Genomic DNA, 20,944 nt, shown 5'->3' on the forward strand with positions numbered 1-20,944 from the left:
TCTTACTACTGGCGTACATGCGATTAGTTAATCGTATTCTACGGCATTTCGTAAACACTCAGGGACAGGTTTTTTTTTCACTTTTTTTTTCTTTTCATACCTATATAAACAGAAGTTTATTTGTCAATTTCCAGAAGGTGTAACCTGACCCATTATGCTTTTCCATCTCATAATCTTCTTGTGTTTTATTCCTAAGTCTTCATCAACTATTACAGTCGATGAGGATAGGTTATAGTTCATGTGTAACATCTGTGTTTTGAAAGAACTCTAGTTATCCGGGGCGTTTTTCACAAGTGTTTGTGTAAGATGCTGTCCTGGGTCGATGTGGATTGTGCCGTGGCCTTTTTCACCACCTTTATAGCGGTGCTTTAACTATTAATAACTGAGGCTGTATTTTAAATTCTTTCGTAAATCTTGCATGAAAGCTATTACTGGGGAATCTTGGGAAGATCTAGCCCTACCTGAGTTGGCTCTGATATAATGCATGATTTGACACAAACAAGTAGTTTCAGTTTGACGAGGAAAAGTGAACGCCTATGAAGTTCAATATTTGTATTCATCTTCAAAAAAAAACTCTTAAATTCTTCTATTATATCGAAGCTGTAATAATGTCTATAAAAATCTATAACTGAAACCTGTTTTGTCTTAACTAAATGTTTAATGATGTTTGCCATAATACCTTGTTTTGGTTTTACTTTTTTCTGCTTTGTGATCTGGATATTATCTATTACATTTATCTTCGTTTACTGAAAAAGGGAAACGAGACAATATTATCGTTATCATTTGGGGTCACCTCTTCTTTTTTATTTGCCTTGTTGGCAGCCGCTGGTCCATCCTCATTATGCCCTTCGCTCTCCATACGTCCAGTATTTACTGCAGGAGGCATAAAGGCGGGATTCATGAATAAAGCGGATGTAGAATGTGCCGTCTGAGTACTGAATCTTTTATTCATATGTTGCCTACGTTGTTGAGATGCAGTGAAATCGGTAACTGACGTCCTAGGTGAAATCTGAGCGGAAGGTGTCTGCGTGAATTTAATTGACGATTTCCTGAATCCCTCCGAGATCGGGGAACTCGATGCCAATTTCAAAGCTGGTCTTGTATTGTCTTGCTGTTTCAACGGTGATATGATATCAGAATGTTGCCTACTCAGAGTAGGAGAAGAAGATCCACGTGCAAAAATTGGTTTTCCAGCCTCCCTCATTTCATTGTCCATTTGTGAAATGTCTTGTAATGCTTTTTTCTTTAACCTTTTCAGAACTTTGGATAATTCGATTGCTTCCTTCGTGCGCGTCATCAGATTGCTGTCATTCACCAATACTGAAGTTCTATAAATGGACTTCATGACATAGTCAACAGGCGGTAGTGCATTGGGCGACACCATGTTTTCTAGGCTAGATATGTTAACATATTCCGATACATCTTCTCTTTGTGAATTAGGCCTAATATATTTGGAAAATGATCCATGCAATCTTGAAGAACCTGGAGTATTGGATCCTATTTTGTATAGAGGATCAATAGAATCATCAAATTCTTGAGATGTCTGTTCTTGTAGTTTTTTATTCATTTTTGTGAAAGGCAGAATGCCTAGCTGTGAATCAAGATCATCTGAATCAGAGTGAAGGGAAGAGCTTGAATCACTACCAAAACTATCACAAATAAAAAGGTCTGTTTCTAAATTGGATGAATTTGAACATATATTCGTTTCTCTGTTCTTCAATGGGTCAGTATTACCATCCAAATTCTTCGCATCGTCACTGTTTCTCCTTTGCGGCATTTCAGCCTTGCTTTTCTCCAAGTTCGACATATCTTGAAACGCTGTTTGTTCGTTTTGTTCCTCTTTATCGTCAGAAGCTTTGTTTGAGCTACTAAAGACATTTTCTTGGCAATTATTCTTCGTAGGTTCTATGGGAATCTTTTGAATAAGGCTACTGTTTCTTCTTGAAAAGTTCGGCTGCCGCTTCACTGTTCCACTATCAGGAACATCATCAATAATTCGATCAGAAGTATCTAGTGGGTCTGTTTCTCTACTTAGGCTGGATTTCTTCTTCGCCGCTGGGCTAAGCAAAGATACAGAGCGGCGAGTATTTTGAACACCCGAATTGCTAGGGAATGCAATTGAACCAACCGAATTGTGGCTGTCTCTGGGACCACCGGCAAAAACAGTAGGAACAGCCCTATTGGCAAGCGATCCTATACTAGAAACTCTCGTGTGATGCGTATCTGTTTCGGTGTCCCCATTACTGTCGTCCGTGTAGTGTATTGATTGCGCCATAGAAGTGTTCCGCAAAAGATACGAATCAACGTATCCGTTATCAATGTTGGCTAGAGAACGTTTTATCTCCAGGGTATCCTGATATGATTCGCTGGAATCTAATTCCTTCCTTATTTTGCCTTCATTTTCATTACAATATCTCGAAACCTTTTGCTGGTACAAATTTAATAGTGCCTCGCAAGTAACTGAAAGACCCTCTTCCTTTTTGCTGATTATCTTATACAGCACTTCCGTAATCAGTTCGTATAAGATTGGAATTTCGTATATTTTAGCCATAATAAGTAGGTCCAAAGTCACAGGCGCTAATAGCCACTTACCATTAATTTGTGCGGTGTAAAAGAACTCCGCAAATGCTCTTACAGAGGCAGTTGACCAAGGCATATACAATGATCTTGGAGTTAATAAGGGCTCTAACTCGATGATGGCGTTGTTATTCGAATTTGTACTTTCTACACTCTCAGGGTTTGAAATGTAAGAAAGCCTCCTACCTTTTTCACTATTAATATATGATTTTGAAGAGAAGAATTCGCCTTCTTTAAAATTGCCGTTTATATTAATTGCATTAATAGTGGAAAAAATGGGCCTTATATTGGAAGGTGAGACACAGCTGTAGTCTTCGTTATCCCCATTCTCCTCTTCATCTCTTCCGTTGTTCATACCATATTCCTGAACACTTGCTTCATAAGGAATGTCATTACCACAAGTATTACTTAGCAGTTGCGAGTCCAGAGTATTTCTCAGTAAAGAAGAGTTAGAGACGCGCCTTGCATCCGAAGAACTCGATTTTCTGGTGGAGTGAGAAGACCTTCTGGACGCGATCGGACTATCTCTACTAAACTGAACGTATTCCGCCAACGAACTGCTTCTTCTTGATGGTGCTTTTGGCACTGGTGGCAGCGGTTCTAACGGAATCTTTTCTTGTGGAGGCAATGGGATATTTAACACAGGCAATATAGGCGAGCTTGGCAAACTTGCAGAGCTTCCAAAATGAGAAACCTGGTTCGAGGGGCGCCTTCTTCCCGAGGTGGAACTTACAACAGAGGCGGTGCTGGCAGTAGAAGCAAACGAAGTTTGCCGTGACTGATGCGGACTGGCTATAAACCTTAATGCTGATGATTTTCTTCGTAATAAAGCTTGTTCCGCGGGGCTAGCCTTTGATATACTATTGGGTGAAGATTTGGCTATGATATGAGATTGGAGAGGGTGTGAAGCACGTCGAATGGATGAAAAGCTGTCATCTACCGAATTATTCCTGGTGGTCCCCACTGTGGAAGCTCGCCGACAAACTGGAGGTGTATTGGAGAGCGTACAGTTGCTATCATTATCATTGTTGATTGATTTTCCATATACTGGTGGGGGTGAAACAGAGCTTGCTCGAGTAGGGCGGCCAGACTGTTCAGAAAGTCCCAGCTTTGAATTTTTCACGTCCTGGAATGGAACCCTAAAGACCATACCTGTAGAAGAACAAGTGGTGGATATTGGCCTTCTGTTTGAAGTAGTGGCTTCTTGCGGACCAACTTCCACAGTTGCATGTTGTTTTAATGTGTTTGACCGACTCTCCTCATCATCTGTATAAAGAATTGGCTCTGAAGGAGATATTTTACTGTGCGAAAGGGCTCGCTGCTTGGGTGACGAAGCTGATGAAGCAAAGTCTACGCTATGCGGTTTTTTAAGACTTGTGTTGCTGTTTGATTTACTATTAGCGTTTTTTGAAAAGTATTTTTCTAAGGATCCGCTAGATGATTGACTCGAGTTACCAAACTTGGTAGCCTTTGAGGCCGTATGAGGTGAAAAACTTATGATATTAGAAGGGTCTCCATTAAATTCATAATTGAACGATGTATTTGCATAACCGTTTGACAAAAGTGAATCAAAATATCTTCCCCATCTTTTCCTTAATAAGTATACAGGGACACCGATAGAATCACCTTCAGCAGTGATAAATTCGAAATCAGATAACGTCTTGCCAAATATTTCTAAAGCATCTTTACCCAACACCATAGCATATGGGGGGAATATAGAGCTGGTTGATTCCATTTCTAACGGCACAGTGATATATCGGGAATAATTTTCGAATTGTGAGGTCGTGGTTGAAGTCAAGCCGGGGAGCTCTGAGTCATCCAAAGAATATCCTTGAGCACCTGTGCATGAATTTGTGTGTTCAATTGCTGATGAATCAGAGTATGGAAGGTGGTCATAAAGACTTAAATTTACCTTTGAGGCATGGTTATTAGCAATGCCATTGCAGGCGCGACTATGTTTCGTATTCACTAATTTATTGTAACCGTTTAACATTGGTAAAGAGAATGCTAAAATGTGATCGAATTTTTGAACGCTAGGCGAACAAAAATCATCCGATCTAGTACCAAGTAATAAAGCTTGATGATGAGATTTCCAGATCAGAAGTTTCCAAAATCTATGCGTATTCATACTGCATTCAGTACATGCTATGTTTACTCTTATCCATTTTCCGCTAGCAATATTATAAATGAAGCAATGCAGATTGGAAGGTTGGGGGTCTGGATAGAATCCTATTACGACAATATTATAATTAAAGTAATTGCCCGAGGGATACTGTAAGTGAAAAGGTACTTGTAAGACAGAGTTTTCTTTGTTATTTTGTGTAGGATTCGATGTCATCCTAGCACCCTGAGAATTTCCAAGCAGTGGCAAGATTACGATTGGCGACATAAGTGTTTTGACTGCGCTTTCATCTGCATCATCGCTTTCTATGTACTTAAGATCGCCATGATGGTGATGGTGATGTTTTGTTAATCTTGACTTTTCGTCCAGATCATTAGCGTAGCTAGAAAAGCTGCTGTCGTCAGTTCCCCTTCTGGACGTGTTTGCCTCGCGTTGAGGGTAATATAATGCTAACGTGGGAATTTCCGCCTGATTGTTTTCAATCAAAACTGAGAAATTGGAATCATGGGATAAGGAAATTGGCATTCCATCAATATTAACCAATATTTTTGGCGACCGCTTTGAATCCGGTTTTTCGTCTGATTTCGATTCCGATTCCCATAAATTCGTACGGAGGTTAAATATATCGATTTTTTTAACAGGAATATCCATATTATCTAATCCACCTACTATGATTAGTTTCGTATCTTGCTTTTCGTTATTTTCATTTAGTACGTGCATGTTATGATTAAATCGTCTTGTAATTTGAGGGTTTTCACTGACCAAAGACCAGCACTTTGTTTTAAGATCTAGTTTCCATAACTCGTTTGTTGCTATCAGTTCATAGCCGTTGTGAGGTGAGACTATTAGGCCACCAAAAATATAAATGTTAGATTCTGTGAAGCACATCGAGTGGAGCAACCTTTCTTTAAAGTGTAAGTCAGTATTCATCTCATTTTCCGGCGCAGCGCCTATCGTAGTATTTATTCTTTGCCATGTTCTCGAGATTAAATCAAGAAAGAATATCTCAGGGCTTATCCAATCAGCTAATGTTTTAAAATCAGCATTTCTATGTTTCTGCTTCCCAAAATATAATATCAGCTCCTTTTGTAATTGTAATGAATTTATAATACTCAGGTTTAAGGGTAGTGTGAGTCCACCGTGAACAAAAACACCTGAACGGGCTAGTTCCACTGCAGCTCCAGTTCTGCATTCCAACGTGAGCTTTTTCCTTGTTGCTTCATCCAGATTGGGATTAGGTACAATAGGGAGGTTGAGCGGATAACAAACACTAGATGGCGGTTGTAATACGTTCATTCTTAGGTCTTTTTGTTTTACCTAATTATATTTAACGGGTAATAATGTTGTTATATTTTTGAAGGAACTGGAAATGATTAAAGAATACTTAGGCAACGATGAGCATAGCCAAAAAAAAAAATTGTTAGAAGTAATAATGGTAACGTTAATACAGTATCCAAAAAGTTGGTAATATGAATTAACAATGGTGGCAGCGCGAACTCAGTTAGATGTTAGCCTGTATTTGGTACTAGCACTGCCAAATTTACTATCTTTTATTATTTAAGCTCAAATAAGCAAGGTGAAAAAAAAAAGGCAGAAAAAAAGCAGAAAAAATAGTAAACTAAGCGGGGGGTGAATACAGTTGAAAAATGCTGTGCGATAGGTTTTCGATGTATTATGTTTGCGAATACTATTGAAGTGCTCTACTGTGTTTGCCCTGTGGTTGTGTAGGGGTAGCGCAAGGACAACACAAAACTAGGAAGAAACACATATTCCATGCATTAAAGCGGTAATTTTTTAGCAACTAATTTCGATTTTTTAAGCCGGCAATGGTAAGCACGTCAGAAAAAGGAAAAAAAGAACCAAAAATAGCTACACGGGGAAATGATGATATCCATAGACACAAGTTTATGTTCTATATTATCGATGAGGGCGTTTTAAATAATAGCAGTGACCAAAAATAAAATTTCAGAAGGAAGGCAACATAAGTTTTTCTAATCCTAAAATCTTTCGATTTTGTATCAGAGATTGTTCACGCTAATGTCATTCATCATTGTAAATTATTTATCTTTCATCGCAGGCAAGTTTCGAACGCCGAAATATGAGCACCCATTTTCACTTCTACAGCGTTTGACCAAACTCTTTTGGACATAATGTCGTAGGATGTGAAAAAATGCGCACCTTTACCGCCGGTCCAAGAGGGCACTACAAAACTCAAAGTTACTTCTCAAATGAACATGTAATCATCTATTGTAATCACCTTATTATACATTGTTACTCAGCAGAAGAGGGTATTATAACTGTCATGTAATTGTTAGTTAAACCATGGCCAGACTTCATCCTTGCATAAAATCATGGTTTGTAGTTGTGTATTAACATCTCCTTGCTTGCTGGCCGTTACCACTGATTTTCCCTCACAAATTAGTTTTGATTCGAATTGAAAAGTTGAGAGGTTGCAAGACTTTTTTTCCATCTACTTTTTCTCTATTTTTGGAGAACAAGGTGAAAGACAATTTAGTACTAAACCTTTTTACGGTTGATTATTCAATTAAAGCAGGTACCCGATAGAAAACTTCTAATCGTACACGCCCAATTAAAAGTTGGACAAGTAGGCGAGCTATTGGTTGCTTATTGGCTCATCTCGTTGAGAGGTGCATGTAATAACTTTTTATTTTCAACTGCTTTCTATGTCGTCTATATTAAAAAGCTTACTACAATTAATTTTTCTATTCATTGACTACATATATTAGTTTCTGCCAGGCTGCATGAGGATGACAAGTACAAAACTAGCCAAATTACCCCTTATGTAGATAACAACCATTGCTTATTCGCTCTTCCCCCATTTTTTTTCTTGCTCTTGCTGTTTTTTCTTTTAGCGTTCGTTTCAAGGAACAAGAGAGGGAAAAAAAAATCAAAAGTAGAAAAGAAGAAGAAAAAAACAACGTAACACAAGTTAACACCACAACTGAAAAAAAAAAGCAAGAGGTGAACGAACGAGTAACTGGGGAGAGGAAAAGCACATTACCACGATATACACTTAAATTAAAGAAATGGACTCACAACCAGTTGACGTTGATAATATCATCGATAGATTATTGGAAGTAAGAGGATCTAAACCAGGTCAACAAGTTGATCTAGAAGAAAATGAAATCAGATACTTATGTTCGAAAGCCAGATCTATATTCATAAAGCAACCCATTTTACTAGAGTTAGAAGCCCCAATTAAAGTATGTTAATATTGAACTTCGCAACCAGGAGAGAGAATAGCTAGAGCCTCAGGTTTTTTATGTATTCTACTCCTGTGGCGGCAGCAAGATAGTTTTAACAGTTATTACCGTTGAACTGAAAGGATTTACCAAGGCCCGATTATTAGTCTGCTCATATGTCGAGATAGCTGAGATCATGAGTGTGGTTTAGCCCTTCATCTTCCTAGCTTATTAGGCATTTTTTACCAAGATTTCCTTATGTTTTGTATCATCATCCGGCCGGCGCCTCCCATAATCAGAAAAATCCCCCTTGCTCACACTAAAAAAAGAAGGCATTTTTTTGTTATGAAGAAAATCGAATCTTTTTTCTTTGAGCCCGAGAGAAAGGGCGGACAAAAACCGAGAAATGTGGATTAGTAGAAGGCATTGGGAAAATAAAGAGCAATTGACATTAGTAATTGTCATCCTAGAAGTCAACGGAATGAGCCAGATTTAGTGACAACTTCATTTACTAACTTATTTTATTACTTTTTTTTTTTTAGATATGTGGTGACATTCATGGGCAGTACTATGATTTGCTACGTCTATTTGAGTATGGTGGATTCCCGCCAGAATCTAATTATCTATTTTTGGGTGATTATGTCGATCGTGGTAAACAATCTTTAGAGACTATTTGTCTATTATTGGCTTACAAGATCAAGTATCCAGAAAATTTTTTTATTTTAAGAGGGAACCATGAATGTGCTTCCATTAATAGAATTTACGGGTTTTATGATGAATGTAAGAGACGTTATAATATCAAACTTTGGAAAACTTTCACAGATTGCTTCAATTGTCTACCAATTGCTGCAATCATTGATGAGAAAATCTTTTGTATGCATGGTGGTCTTTCACCAGATTTGAATAGTATGGAACAGATCAGAAGGGTAATGAGGCCAACAGATATTCCCGATGTTGGTTTATTATGTGATTTATTGTGGTCAGATCCAGATAAAGATATCGTAGGTTGGAGTGAAAATGATAGAGGTGTTTCTTTCACTTTTGGTCCTGATGTAGTGAACAGATTTTTACAGAAACAAGATATGGAGTTGATTTGCAGGGCCCATCAAGTCGTAGAAGATGGTTACGAATTTTTCAGCAAAAGACAATTGGTAACACTTTTCAGTGCTCCGAATTATTGTGGTGAATTCGATAACGCTGGTGCAATGATGAGTGTTGATGAAAGTTTATTATGTTCTTTCCAAATTTTAAAACCAGCTCAAAAAAGTCTACCAAGGCAAGCTGGGGGCAGAAAGAAAAAATAAATAGATTCACGTCCTAATTCAAAGTTTAAAAAGGAAAATACTTATTAACAAGAAGAGTAGTAGAAGAAAAATACAAGAAACATAAACGTAGAAAACTTTTAGTCAATTCTTTAAGTCGAAGAATAAGAAAGAAACATCAAGGAAAGAAAGGAAGATGCAATCATCACTCGTCATATACACAAATAATTCCCTTTAGTGCAACAAACTGCGAAAAAGCATAAGAAACATAAAAAAAATATAAAAAAAGGAGATAATAATAAGATGTGAAGGATTTGAATTAGTGGAAAAATGATAAGTCTACACTATTATTATTAACGAAATGCAATTTTTCTTTATTTTCTTTTATTACTATTATCATTACTATTATTATTATTAGTATTATTATTTTTTTACTTATTTTTATATTAAACTATGTTAAATTACTATACTATTACTTTGTCTGACAATGTTGGGGCCACCTTTCTTTAAATTAATATGAATGAACATATGTCCCTTAACTTCGAACCCTTTTGTAAGTAAACCGGCCTAATCATCTACTCAAGCATATCACCCTGCGTAACATGAGCCAGTAAAAAAATAAAAATGAAAAAACTATTGGAAACAAAAAATATGCCATCTCCTAGAATCGAACCAGGGTTTCATCGGCCACAACGATGTGTACTAACCACTATACTAAGATGGCAACTTACAACGGAGAGTGTTTCATCTCAAAATGTTATACCCCAACATTACTATATTTATCGACCTAGACATAAAACATGTATGAAACTGTTGGAATGAAATTCTAATATCATCTATTTAATATTATATTATAATATGCGGTGCAAGAGGATGACATAAAGATTGAGAAACAGTCATCCAATCTAATGGAAGCTGAAATGCAAGGATTGATAATGTAATAGGATAATGAATGACAACATATAAAAAGAAAGAAGAAATAATATTATTATTCTGTAGAATTATTGATTCCCTTTTGTAGATTCCTATATCCTCGAGGAGAACTTCTAGTATATTCTATATACCTAATATTATAGCCTTTAGTAACAATTAAATCCCAACAATTATCTAATTACCCACATAATTCTCAGAAACACGTACGAAACAATTGTCATGAAACTGAGAATTAGGCGGATATTTAGATAATTGTTGGAATTCCATTGTTGCTAAAAGTGAGAATTATGTGGGTAATTAGATAATTGTTGGGATTCCATTGTTACTAAAGGCTATAATATTAGGTATATAGAATATACTAGAAGTTCTCCTCGAGGATATAGGAATCTACAAAAGGGAATCAATAATTCTACAGAATAATAATATTATTTCTTCTTTCTTTTTATATGTTGTCATTCATTATCCTATTACATTATCAATCCTTGCATTTCAGCTTCCATTAGATTGGATGACTGTTTCTCAATCTTTATGTCATCCTCTTGCACCGCATATTATAATATACTATTAAATAGATGATATTAGAATTTCATTCCAACATACCACCCATAATGTAATAGATCTAATGAATCCACTTGTTTGTTAATAGTTTAAATGTTTTTATTGGGAGGGGTTTTGTCATCACGTCAGCAATGTTCCTTTTGGTATCCACGTAGCATACGTGGAGGTTATTATTTGATACTTCGTCCCGAAGTCTCATTGCTTTGGTACCGAAAAATCTGTTTCTAAATTTCTCTTCATTTTTGGACATAACTATACTGATTGTAGATCTGCTGTCAGTAAGTAAGCCTTTAATGATTGATTTCCCATTTAGTTCTTGTATAAGGTGACTCAAGTTATTTAATAATGGAATGGCTTCACTGATTGCGTGTATTTCTGCTTCTGTGGTTGAAGTACATGTTAATGAAGCTTTTGTTGATTTTCCTCCGATCACCTTTCCATTTAGTAAATAGATATTACCAATCTGAGATTTGTAATATGGTTGGTTGCCATAAGAGGCATCGCTTATTACAACTAATTTATTTTCTGGTTTTGCAGATTTGCTTTTGTGCCATATTAATTGTTTGTCTCTAGTGTCCCATAAGAATTGTATCAATTCATATGTCATGTTTAACACTTGTTTGGACGGAAATAGTATATGTTGTGCAAGTGTGTTGATATAGTATAATAGGTCAAATCTGAATTTATATCCAACATATGACGCTAGACCTATCAACTTTTGCATTTCATGCACCTTCATGTTGTAGTCGTCTTCTTCTAGCTCTAGCTCCTTCTGGTTTATATAGAGACCTGGTTGGCCTGGAGCACCAAGTTTTCTTCCTTTTGGATTCAAAGGTACGTTTAATTTGGGTATTTTCTCAGTTAATGAGTTTTCCATACCTAATTTCATGTATTTACCTCTTTGATATTTGATTTCTAAGCCAAGGATGTCGTATTGAATTTCATCATCGCTTTCACCTAGATTTATAATCTTGGTATCGTATTGCATCTTGAGTTTTGCTATAATTCTTTTATTTGAATTTAAGTCTTTGCTGAACAATATCATATCATCAACGAATAAGCAAATTGTTACTTGACTATTCTTAAATACGCATGACCATCCGCGAACTTCTTTCATATCACATTGTTCAATCAGATATGATTTGATCGTTTCATACCAGTTTGCACCACTCTGTTTCAAACCATAAAGTGATTTCCTCAACCGTATTAACTTGTTGTTCATTCCTAAATGTGGTGGAGGTCTTATGTATAATTCTTCTTTGATGTCTGCATACAAGTACGCCGAAGATATGTCTAATTGTGTAATGAAGGAGTCATCGTCTAATGCAAGTGATAGGGATGTCATCAACGCATAATGATGTACAGTGTTGGATTGCATACCTGTATCGTACGTATCAGGATGCTGAATGTCACCTCTTGCAACAAATCTAGCTTTATGAGTTCCGTCACGTTTCTTGTTGAAGATAAACATTGAGTTTATTACTCTTTTAGGGTCTATTTCTTTTCTGTCATAATATTTGTCAGTATCCCAAGTATTCATTTTCAATAGTTGGTTGACTTCTTTGTGGTATGCTTCGATATATTTTTCCTTTTCTTTTATATCTTTATTATAGGTGATTGCCTCATCGTATCTTAAGGTTGTTCGTATTGGTTTGATTGATTTTACTGCTTTTACAGCCGCGATTAGATGTATTCGTTTCTTTGACCTTGGAGGTTCTAAACTACGCATATTCTTACTATTCCATGTGTCTCGTGATACCTCAATTTCAGTTTCATTATCTTCTAATGATCTTTTCTTACTAGTGATAGTAGCAGAGATATTAGAGTCATCCGTACCACCCAAACTGGAATTAGTTTGATGAGAATTTATCGGTGGGAGTTCTTTAAATGGGTCAGGGAATTCGGTAGGAGATTCTGGAGGTAGATCAGGGAGTGGGAGATCAGCGATAATAGATTCCTCGGTATTCTGTTCAGAAACATTAGTTGGCGTTTTGATAGGAACAATATTGTGCGATGAATTATTTTCCGGTGGAGAAGCATCGATTGAAGGTGAACGATGTATAATCCTTTTCTCAGTCTCTTGGTCACTTGTCTGCGGAACAGTTTTGTTGTTGGTACCACCCAAACTGGGTATTGTCACGTTTGTAGAGTCAGTATCAATGTCGCTGTGTGAGTCTGAGTCACTGAAATCATCAGATTCACTGGCTTGGTATGAATTTTGTGTGTCAGATTTGGACAAAGGAGTAAGTAAAGGAACATCTGATTTATTTATACCACCCGAACCGGCACTGTCGGTAGCAGAAATTTGGGGGATGTTAGATCTCTTCTTAGATGGAAGAATATTAGATTCAGATATGTTAGGATCAACTTCTTTGGGTGCACGAAGATTGATTTCAGATATAGGTTTTGAATCTTCAGTATGAGTTGATGGAGGTGGGGAGTCAGTTGGAATCGGAACGTTTGAAGGGACATTTCTCTGGTGGTCAGGGTTCAGTTCTACGTCAGATTGAAAATCATGGTCAGATTCTATGTTAAGATCGTTAGATTGTTGGATCTCATTTGAAGCAATGAACGATTGATATGAAGCAGTTATACGATTCACGTCTTCATCGAAGGTGAGTGCGTCGTAATTGAATTGGTCTAATCTGGATTCCTTGCCCTGAAGAATAACGTAATTAGTTGTATCTACTGTCTTCTTCAAAGATGGGACATAGATGATATATCCATAAGAGTTTCGAGATGGATGTAGAGCGTAGCCAGGAATGCCACGAGGATGAATTTTGGAGTCAGTGTTATGATTATTGACTATAACGGGTTGACCGAAAGGTAATAAAGTACTGATGTCGAGTCCTGCCAACCCAGCGAGTTGTCTTGCGGATTTTTTGCTTTTAGGTGAAGCTAGTGAGTTCCGTACGATAGTAGAAAATTCGACTGCCGAGAACCATAGATGATTCGGTAGACCACTACATTGCAGTTGAGTACGACAGTCATCTAATAAGGTACGGTTCAGCCGTTCAGCGACACCATGTGCTCGGGAATCCGCTGTGGTTGTATAACATGGGGTTATGCCATATTTTTCAAGGAATTTATGGAGAGTTTTGTTAGTGTACTCAGAACCACGGTCCATTTGAATAACCAAAACATTGGACTGAAACTGGTTTTTAATGAAAGCTAGTATCTTAGTAAAGATATCGAGAATAGAGTCCTCGCGACGGTCGTGTAATGGATAAACCCAACGGAATTTTGTTTTCTCATCAGTGAATGAGATGAAATAGGATGGTGCACTCTTTGGTAGGTTGTGAACAGGCCCAAATATGTCAGTATGTAAGTATTGAAAAGGTTCATATGAACTTTGGTATTTTAGCCGTGATCCTATGATATGTCTATGTTTGGTGCTTTTGCCGATTAAACAATCGGGACATTGATAATCAGTAGCGTTAGACCAGTCAACATCTGATTCATTGAAATACGTAATGGTGTTCTTTTTGAGTGAATATCTAATTGTCTGGGCATTGGCATGCGCAAGCATCCGATGAATGAAAGGATAAGGATACTTACGTGTGTTTTCACTTGTGTGAACGTTATTAATTGTGGGTACTGAGATATTCGACGGAAGCAAGTACCTTTTAGACACCCAGTAAAAGTCTCCATGTTTTACGATAGGTGCAAGTACGGTGCCGTCAGGTCGTTCTAAGACGTTTTTGGTAAAGCACGCTGTAATATTTAGTGCAGCCAGTTCATTCAAACTGAGTAAGTCATAGGCTATGTTAGGTGTGTGCAATACCTTTATTGTTGTTTTGGTGTCGTCCTGGAAGTGAAATTGAAGATCACCAACAGCGTTAATTGGTATATTGTTTTTTTGAACATCAACTACGCTTATGTCGGGATTAGATATCGCTGAGTGTATGTGATGGGCAGATCTTATAAGAGTTCGTGATGCTCCTGAATCAAGAAGAAGGTGTCCAGGAAGTTCATCATCGGAATGATTCGTATGATTTACTGTAGATTCAGTAAGTTTCTGGCCTAAGATGAAGGTCGTGCTTATTGTTCAATTGAATCGGTTCAGTAGTTGATTTACTGATGGAATCGTTGTCAGTGCTGGGAGAGTTATTAGATGTGGATACATTATGAGCCCTGGCTGTTTTCGATTTCGAATTATTTGTTTTTTGAGGATTTCGAGCTATAACTTTGGGTTTGGTTGTATTCGTATAGCTGCGAGAATCATTCTTCTCATCACTCGGATTTCTCCTGTAATTGGGTTTACTGTTTCTCGATCCCTGTTGTTCTTCATAAATAGCATGGATATCTAAGAACAGTTCAGCGACTGTCATATTTAGATGTCGATGACGTGTGTAGCGTAAAAATTTATATTCGCCAGATAGACCTCTCATAATTAATTGGCATGCGACCTTGTTATTGATATGAATGCCATTATTATTTAGTCTGTCGATAATGTTTGTGACTTTTGTTTCAAATGCATCTGCAGGTGTACTGCCATTATATTGCAAATTTGCCAGGGTCACAATGTCATTTGCCTCTTGGGTATCAGATTGCGTTTTTTCAATACTTTTGGAAAGAATTTTCATGATATCCGTATAATCAACAGATAGGATGTCTTTGACCCAGATAGGTAGGAATTGAGAGGGAGCAAATATTTGAAAAGTGTTATACAAGAAGGTGAGTTCATCATCAGTGATCTGACGTACGGGTTTTCCGTTTACTGTCGGAATAATATCACCGAGATTCGAGTTTTGTAAAAATTTGATGTATGTTTTAACCCAATTTAGAAAGTCATTAGGTGAGGTTAACATTGGTGGTGGTCTGACATATTTTTTAGTGGATGTCATATCAGAGTCCGCTGAGGATGAATCAGTAAATGTATTACCTGACTCAGGTGATGGGGTGCTCAGAGGCGTTCCAACTGATGGTGGATACTGCGGAAACTGTGATTGTGGCCCAGGTGGAAAGTACATAGGCGACATTTGATAAGGTGTATACGGAATCATAGATGGGTGTCCGTAAAATGACCAACCAGATGGATTGGCTTGGTTTTGGGTCATCATGCACTGCTGTGGGTACGGCCCATTCTGTGGTGAATGTGACTGAGCAGTTTGAGGAGAGGCATGATGGGGGTTCTCTGGAACAGCTGATGAAGCAGGTGTTGTTGTCTGTTGAGAGTTAGCCTTAGTGGAAGCCTTATCATATTCTTGAATTTTGGAAGCTGAAACGTCTAACGGATCTTGATTTGTGTGGACTTCCTTAGAAGTAACCGAAGCAGCGGCGCTACCATGAGAATTATGTGGGTAATTAGATAATTGTTGGGATTCCATTGTTACTAAAGGCTATAATATTAGGTATATAGAATATACTAGAAGTTCTCCTCGAGGATCTAGGAATCCACAAAAGGGAATCGATAGTTCTACATAGTGTTATTACCTTATCTTCTTTCCTTTTATACGTTGTCATTCATTATCCTATTACATTATCAATCCTTGCATTTCAGCTTCCATTAGATTGGATGACTGTTTCTCAATCTTTATGTCATCCTCTTGCACCGCATATTATAATATACTATTAAATAGATGATATTAGAATTTCATTCCAACAAAAAGCCATAATTAGGTATACAGAACATACTAGAAGTTCTCCTCGAGGATCTTGGAATCCACAAGAGGGAATTGATAATTCTACATAACAATAGTCTTATTTCTTCTTTCGTTTTATATGTTGTAGTTCATTGTCCTATTACATCATCAATCCTTGCGTCTCAACTTCCACTAAATCCGATGACTGTTTCTCAATCTTTATGTCATCTTCGTACACCGCATGTGATAATATACTAGTAACATGAATACTAGTCAATAGATGATATTAGAATTTCATTCCAACAGTATAAGAAAATCTGCTTTTATTCTTAATTAATACTACAACCTAACTACTACTTATAAAAAACTTCTCTAACGCGAAAGCTAAAAAAGAAAGCCCTGTAGGGGGCTCGAACCCCTAACCTTATGATTAAGAGTCATACGCGCTACCGATTGCGCCAACAAGGCTCTTATTGCTGTTTTCCTGTCTTTTTAGGGAAGTACAATAAATACGTATCTGTGGATAATGAGTTAGATTTGAGATTTGGGTGAATAATTAGATAATTGTTGGGATTCCATTGTTACTAAAGACTATAATTAGGTATACAGAATATACTAGAAGTTTTTCTCGAGGATATGGGAATCCACAAAAGGGAATCGATAGTTCTACATAGTGTTATTACCTTATCTTCTTTCTTTTTATATGTTGTCATTCATTATTCTATTACATTATCGATCCTTGCATTTCAGCTTCCATTAGATTGGATGACTGTTTCTCAATCTTTATGCCATCCTCTTACACTGCATGTGATAATATACTACTAAATAGGTGATATTAGAATTTCATTCCAACACGTCTCGTATACATTCACGTGTGATTGTACCTAATTGTAGAATATGAAATATACGAGCAATTCAGACAGTACTACAACCAGGTTAAGGATGTATCGATTGGACATTGGGGTGGTAGCTATATATATATATATGTATGAGTAATTTAAGTCATCAGATTAAGCATACTGTAACTACCTGGTCTGTTATTATATTGGTTATCCTTAAGATGAATTAATCTGTGTGAATTTTTTTATAAATCTTATATATTATAAGAAGGTTAACATGTATTCTCATTAATACAATTACTAATTATCTACAAGAAGATCATTTTTTCTTCATTGATAGTAACTGCTAATATCAACAGATCACTAATAGACCTAGCCAAACATGGTGTAAGCATACCAACGACATTCTTCGGTAGAGCCGTGAGTCAGATTAAATATGTAGAAGAGTAACAACAATAATTATTCATGATGAAGCTGTCCTGGCATTTCGGTAGATGAGACCACTAAGTACATTTTGATTTCTGCTAGAAAGATTGCTTATCTTAGGAGAGATCCTTTCTTTCAACTTTAGTACTGCTTTAGTTATTGTTCTACATTTTTGTTGTTTGGAAAACCATCAACCTATCGCTAGGATCAATGATAGGAATATTGTTTATGTTCATCGCATAGCGTTCCATACATGTATAATCCAACGCTTCTAGTAATATTACAAAGTGCATGAAGATCTTTGGAAAAAATCAGTTAATTTGGAACTTCCTACACCAGAAACTGGAAAGGTCTGTTAAAAATTAGTAATGAAAAGTGATGAAATGAATCAGGTTTTCTGTATATAGGTATATGGTTAAGTCCTCGCAATTCCCTTGTGAAGAAAATCAGTAAAGAAAGCTGAGGCGAGTTGGTTAAAGTTTTCAATTCGAAAAATTGAGCTACTATTTTAATAAACCACAAATTTATAAATTTTAACAAAGGTCAAAGGTATATTTTCTTCCATCAACGCAATGACTTCTTCCCTTGTTTAGATGATGCTATGTAAAAATTGAGTACGCAGTCCTTCAAATCTTTCCACTCAGGTAATCTTGATAAAGTTTCCAAGACGGGCCATTTTCTGGGTCTCTTACATAAACAAATTTGACGCCGTATTCCTCCACTTCTTTGTTTCTACTTTCATCATCGAATAAGCAAATCTTTTTGGACCTCAAATCACTGGTGTTATAAAGATCTTTCAAACCGTCCCTCAAATGACCAATTTTACTTCTTTCTCCCCATTGAAATTCATCGAAGAGGTTGGCCAACGGAGTTAAGACACCACCATACTTAACTTTGAATATTTTCAGTATTTCCTGGGCAATTTCAGGGGCCCATGTTCGTGATGCGGTCATTAGCTTGACTTCATTATCCTTCAAATCACTTAATATACGTGGAATATCTTTGTAGATTGTGAGCTCGTAACCATCTCTGCATATAATTGTGAGAACTTCGCCATTTCTACTTTTCACTGGCTTAAAGGGACCGTGCAAATGAGTGTCGCAATAGCAGGGCCAAACTGTGTAATCCAAATCAAAGGCGGCTACGTCAGGGTATCCAGTCATAATGAATGTGTCCAGACTATCTTGGAACGAAATTTGTAGCAAATTTTTCCTATTGAAAGTCTAAGGATAAATGCGTTGTTCCTCGAGGATGCTTTTTTTTTCAGTAGACCGTTCTTCGTGTGCGTGAAAAGTATTTCATTCAATCCCTTAGTATGACCTTAAAAGCAATGCGATTTTAGCGAAATATGAATGGCGATCCGCTTTTTCAGTCTGTAGCCCTTAATATATCAGAGCCATTATTCATTAGAGTAGCGGCGGAAACGTAATTCGCTTCGTGAAAATGTTAGTTTGTTGCACACAAATTAAGATCCACTTGTTGGAATTATGATCAGCTATTCCCTGTTAACAAGTGCACATGTTACCGGTATATTGACATATACAGTGGAGGCGTTAAGTATAATGGAAGCTGAAAGCAAGAATTGATGATGTGATGGGATCAATGAATAAACTGTATGAAATGAAAGAATAATAGTACTATCACGTAGAGTTACTGATGCCCTTTTAGGGATCCTGTATTCTTGAGGTGAGCTTCTAGCATATTCTCGTTGATGATTAGGGGTTAAGTAGTATCAAATTTAGAATGAATGTGGATCCTCTTATACCATATTAGAAGAAATATATAAAACATACGTTGATTGGTTCGTCTTGAGTATGACCAATATAATAATGGATCAGGTATATACTATATGATAGGTGTGTGCATACACACTCATCATACATATGACTTACAAGTTAACGGTCAATTAATTGACTAAATTTGCCATGCATCACTTCGTAAACATATCGGTTAGCACTTCCTCCATTTTGCCATAGGTGGAAACATTTGTAAACTTATACAAGGTGCACGTTAGTATACGAAGTAAACGCTCAAATTGTTACTATAGCAACTCATGTGAATATTGACAACTACTTGTTCTAGCAGTTCTGTATATCAATATGTTGGAATGAAATTCTAATATCACCTATATAGTAGTATATTATCACATGCAGTGTAAGAGGATGGCACAAAGATTGAGAAACAGTCATCCAATCTAATGGAAGCTGAAATGCAAGGATCGATAATGTAATAGGATAATGAATGACAACATATAAAACGAAAGAAGAAATAATATTATTATTCTGTAGAATTATCGATTCCCTTTTGTAGATTCCTATATCCTCGAGGAGAACTTCTAGTATATTCTGTATACCTAATATTATAGCCTTTAGTAACAATGGAATCCCAACAATTATCTAATTATTCACCCAATTCTCAATTTTTATATTTGCACTTCGGCTTCTTATTGATCTAATCATCCTGTGACCGCCGTGGATAAGAATTTTAGCGTATGAATAACAAGTACACTTAACGAATATACCCACCTTTTGTTGGAGTAAACATTAGTCATCGCCACTGACCTGGAAATTATTCCACTAGAATTTTTGATGATGATGAGAGCCTTTATCAACAACGAATCCCCAACAATTATCCAATTATCCACCACATTCTCACCAACATATTTCAGTCATGAAAAGTTGAAGTACTATATTTTTGAAAAATGACTAAGATGTAGCTGTAGAGTATGTCTTTATTTTGTTGTATTACGGGCTCGAGTAATACCGGATGTCTTGACAATCCTAAAGTCGTTTAGGAGAGTAACTTGTTGTCAGACTTATTATTAACGTAATTCACGGAATATTACTTATCCTATATAATCTATATAAGATCTGAATCTAACTAAAGGGTGGAAGCGCGGAATCTCGGATCTAAACTAATTGTTCAGGTATTTATACGTTTGGTTGGTTTGGTTCATCTTAGGCAAGTAGGTTGCCTAGTATACTTAATCTTGTCTATTGTTTCGTACGTGTTTCATACATGTTTTATGTCTAGGTTGGTAAATCTAGTAATGCTGAGGTATCTCATTTTGAGATACAACACATTTTCAATAATAATTGGTTTCGTGGTCTAGTCGGTTATGGCATCTGCTTAACACGCAGAACGTCCCCAGTTCGATCCTGGGCGAAATCATCTTTTTTTGAAACGAATATAAATTACTCCAATTTACGTAGGACATCCATCCTATACACCTATACCTTGCAAGACATCTTTAAAACAGTTGAAAGGGATACAAAACCGCTCAATAAATGATAACTACAAAAGTATAGCTAGCAAAAGTTTTGACAAGCGATTCAAGGTTTATACTTGTTTAACAACGGCCCACCTTTAACAGAAGGGGCCAATTTCTCGTTTCTTGTATTTGTTTTCTTTTCGTTGACTGTCTTAAAATAATTTACTT

At 36.6% G+C, this 20,944-nt stretch overlaps 2 protein-coding genes and 3 non-coding genes across 5 annotated transcripts; 1 reads left to right on the forward strand and 4 right to left on the reverse strand.

The window, feature by feature from the left end:
- Window positions 1–733: 733 nt before the first annotated feature.
- Window positions 734–5,995, reverse strand: PMD1 (Pmd1p; the record flags this gene model as incomplete). The annotated part of the gene is made up of 1 exon (XM_033910062.1): window positions 734–5,995. One exon carries the CDS (start codon window positions 5,993–5,995, stop codon window positions 734–736), a length of 5,262 nt encoding a protein of 1,753 aa, XP_033765953.1.
- Window positions 5,996–9,816: 3,821 nt separating this feature from the next.
- SPAR_Etrna13H lies at window positions 9,817–9,888 on the reverse strand. Its single transcript has one exon. It is a non-coding gene; the product is annotated as a tRNA-His (tRNA).
- Window positions 9,889–16,635: 6,747 nt separating this feature from the next.
- On the reverse strand, window positions 16,636–16,708 carry SPAR_Etrna14K. Its single transcript has one exon. It is a non-coding gene; the product is annotated as a tRNA-Lys (tRNA).
- A 1,423-nt stretch (window positions 16,709–18,131) lies between these two features.
- SPAR_E02110 (Mg-dependent acid phosphatase) lies at window positions 18,132–18,668 on the reverse strand (the record flags this gene model as incomplete). The annotated part of the gene is made up of 1 exon (XM_033910063.1): window positions 18,132–18,668. One exon carries the CDS (start codon window positions 18,666–18,668, stop codon window positions 18,132–18,134), a length of 537 nt encoding a protein of 178 aa, XP_033765954.1.
- Window positions 18,669–20,602: 1,934 nt separating this feature from the next.
- Window positions 20,603–20,676, forward strand: SPAR_Etrna15V. The gene has a single exon. It is a non-coding gene; the product is annotated as a tRNA-Val (tRNA).
- Window positions 20,677–20,944: the final 268 nt, after the last annotated feature.

The sequence above is a fragment of the Saccharomyces paradoxus genome, chromosome V, assembly GCF_002079055.1.
Source record: "Saccharomyces paradoxus chromosome V, complete sequence".
NCBI lineage: Eukaryota > Fungi > Ascomycota > Saccharomycetes > Saccharomycetales > Saccharomycetaceae > Saccharomyces > Saccharomyces paradoxus.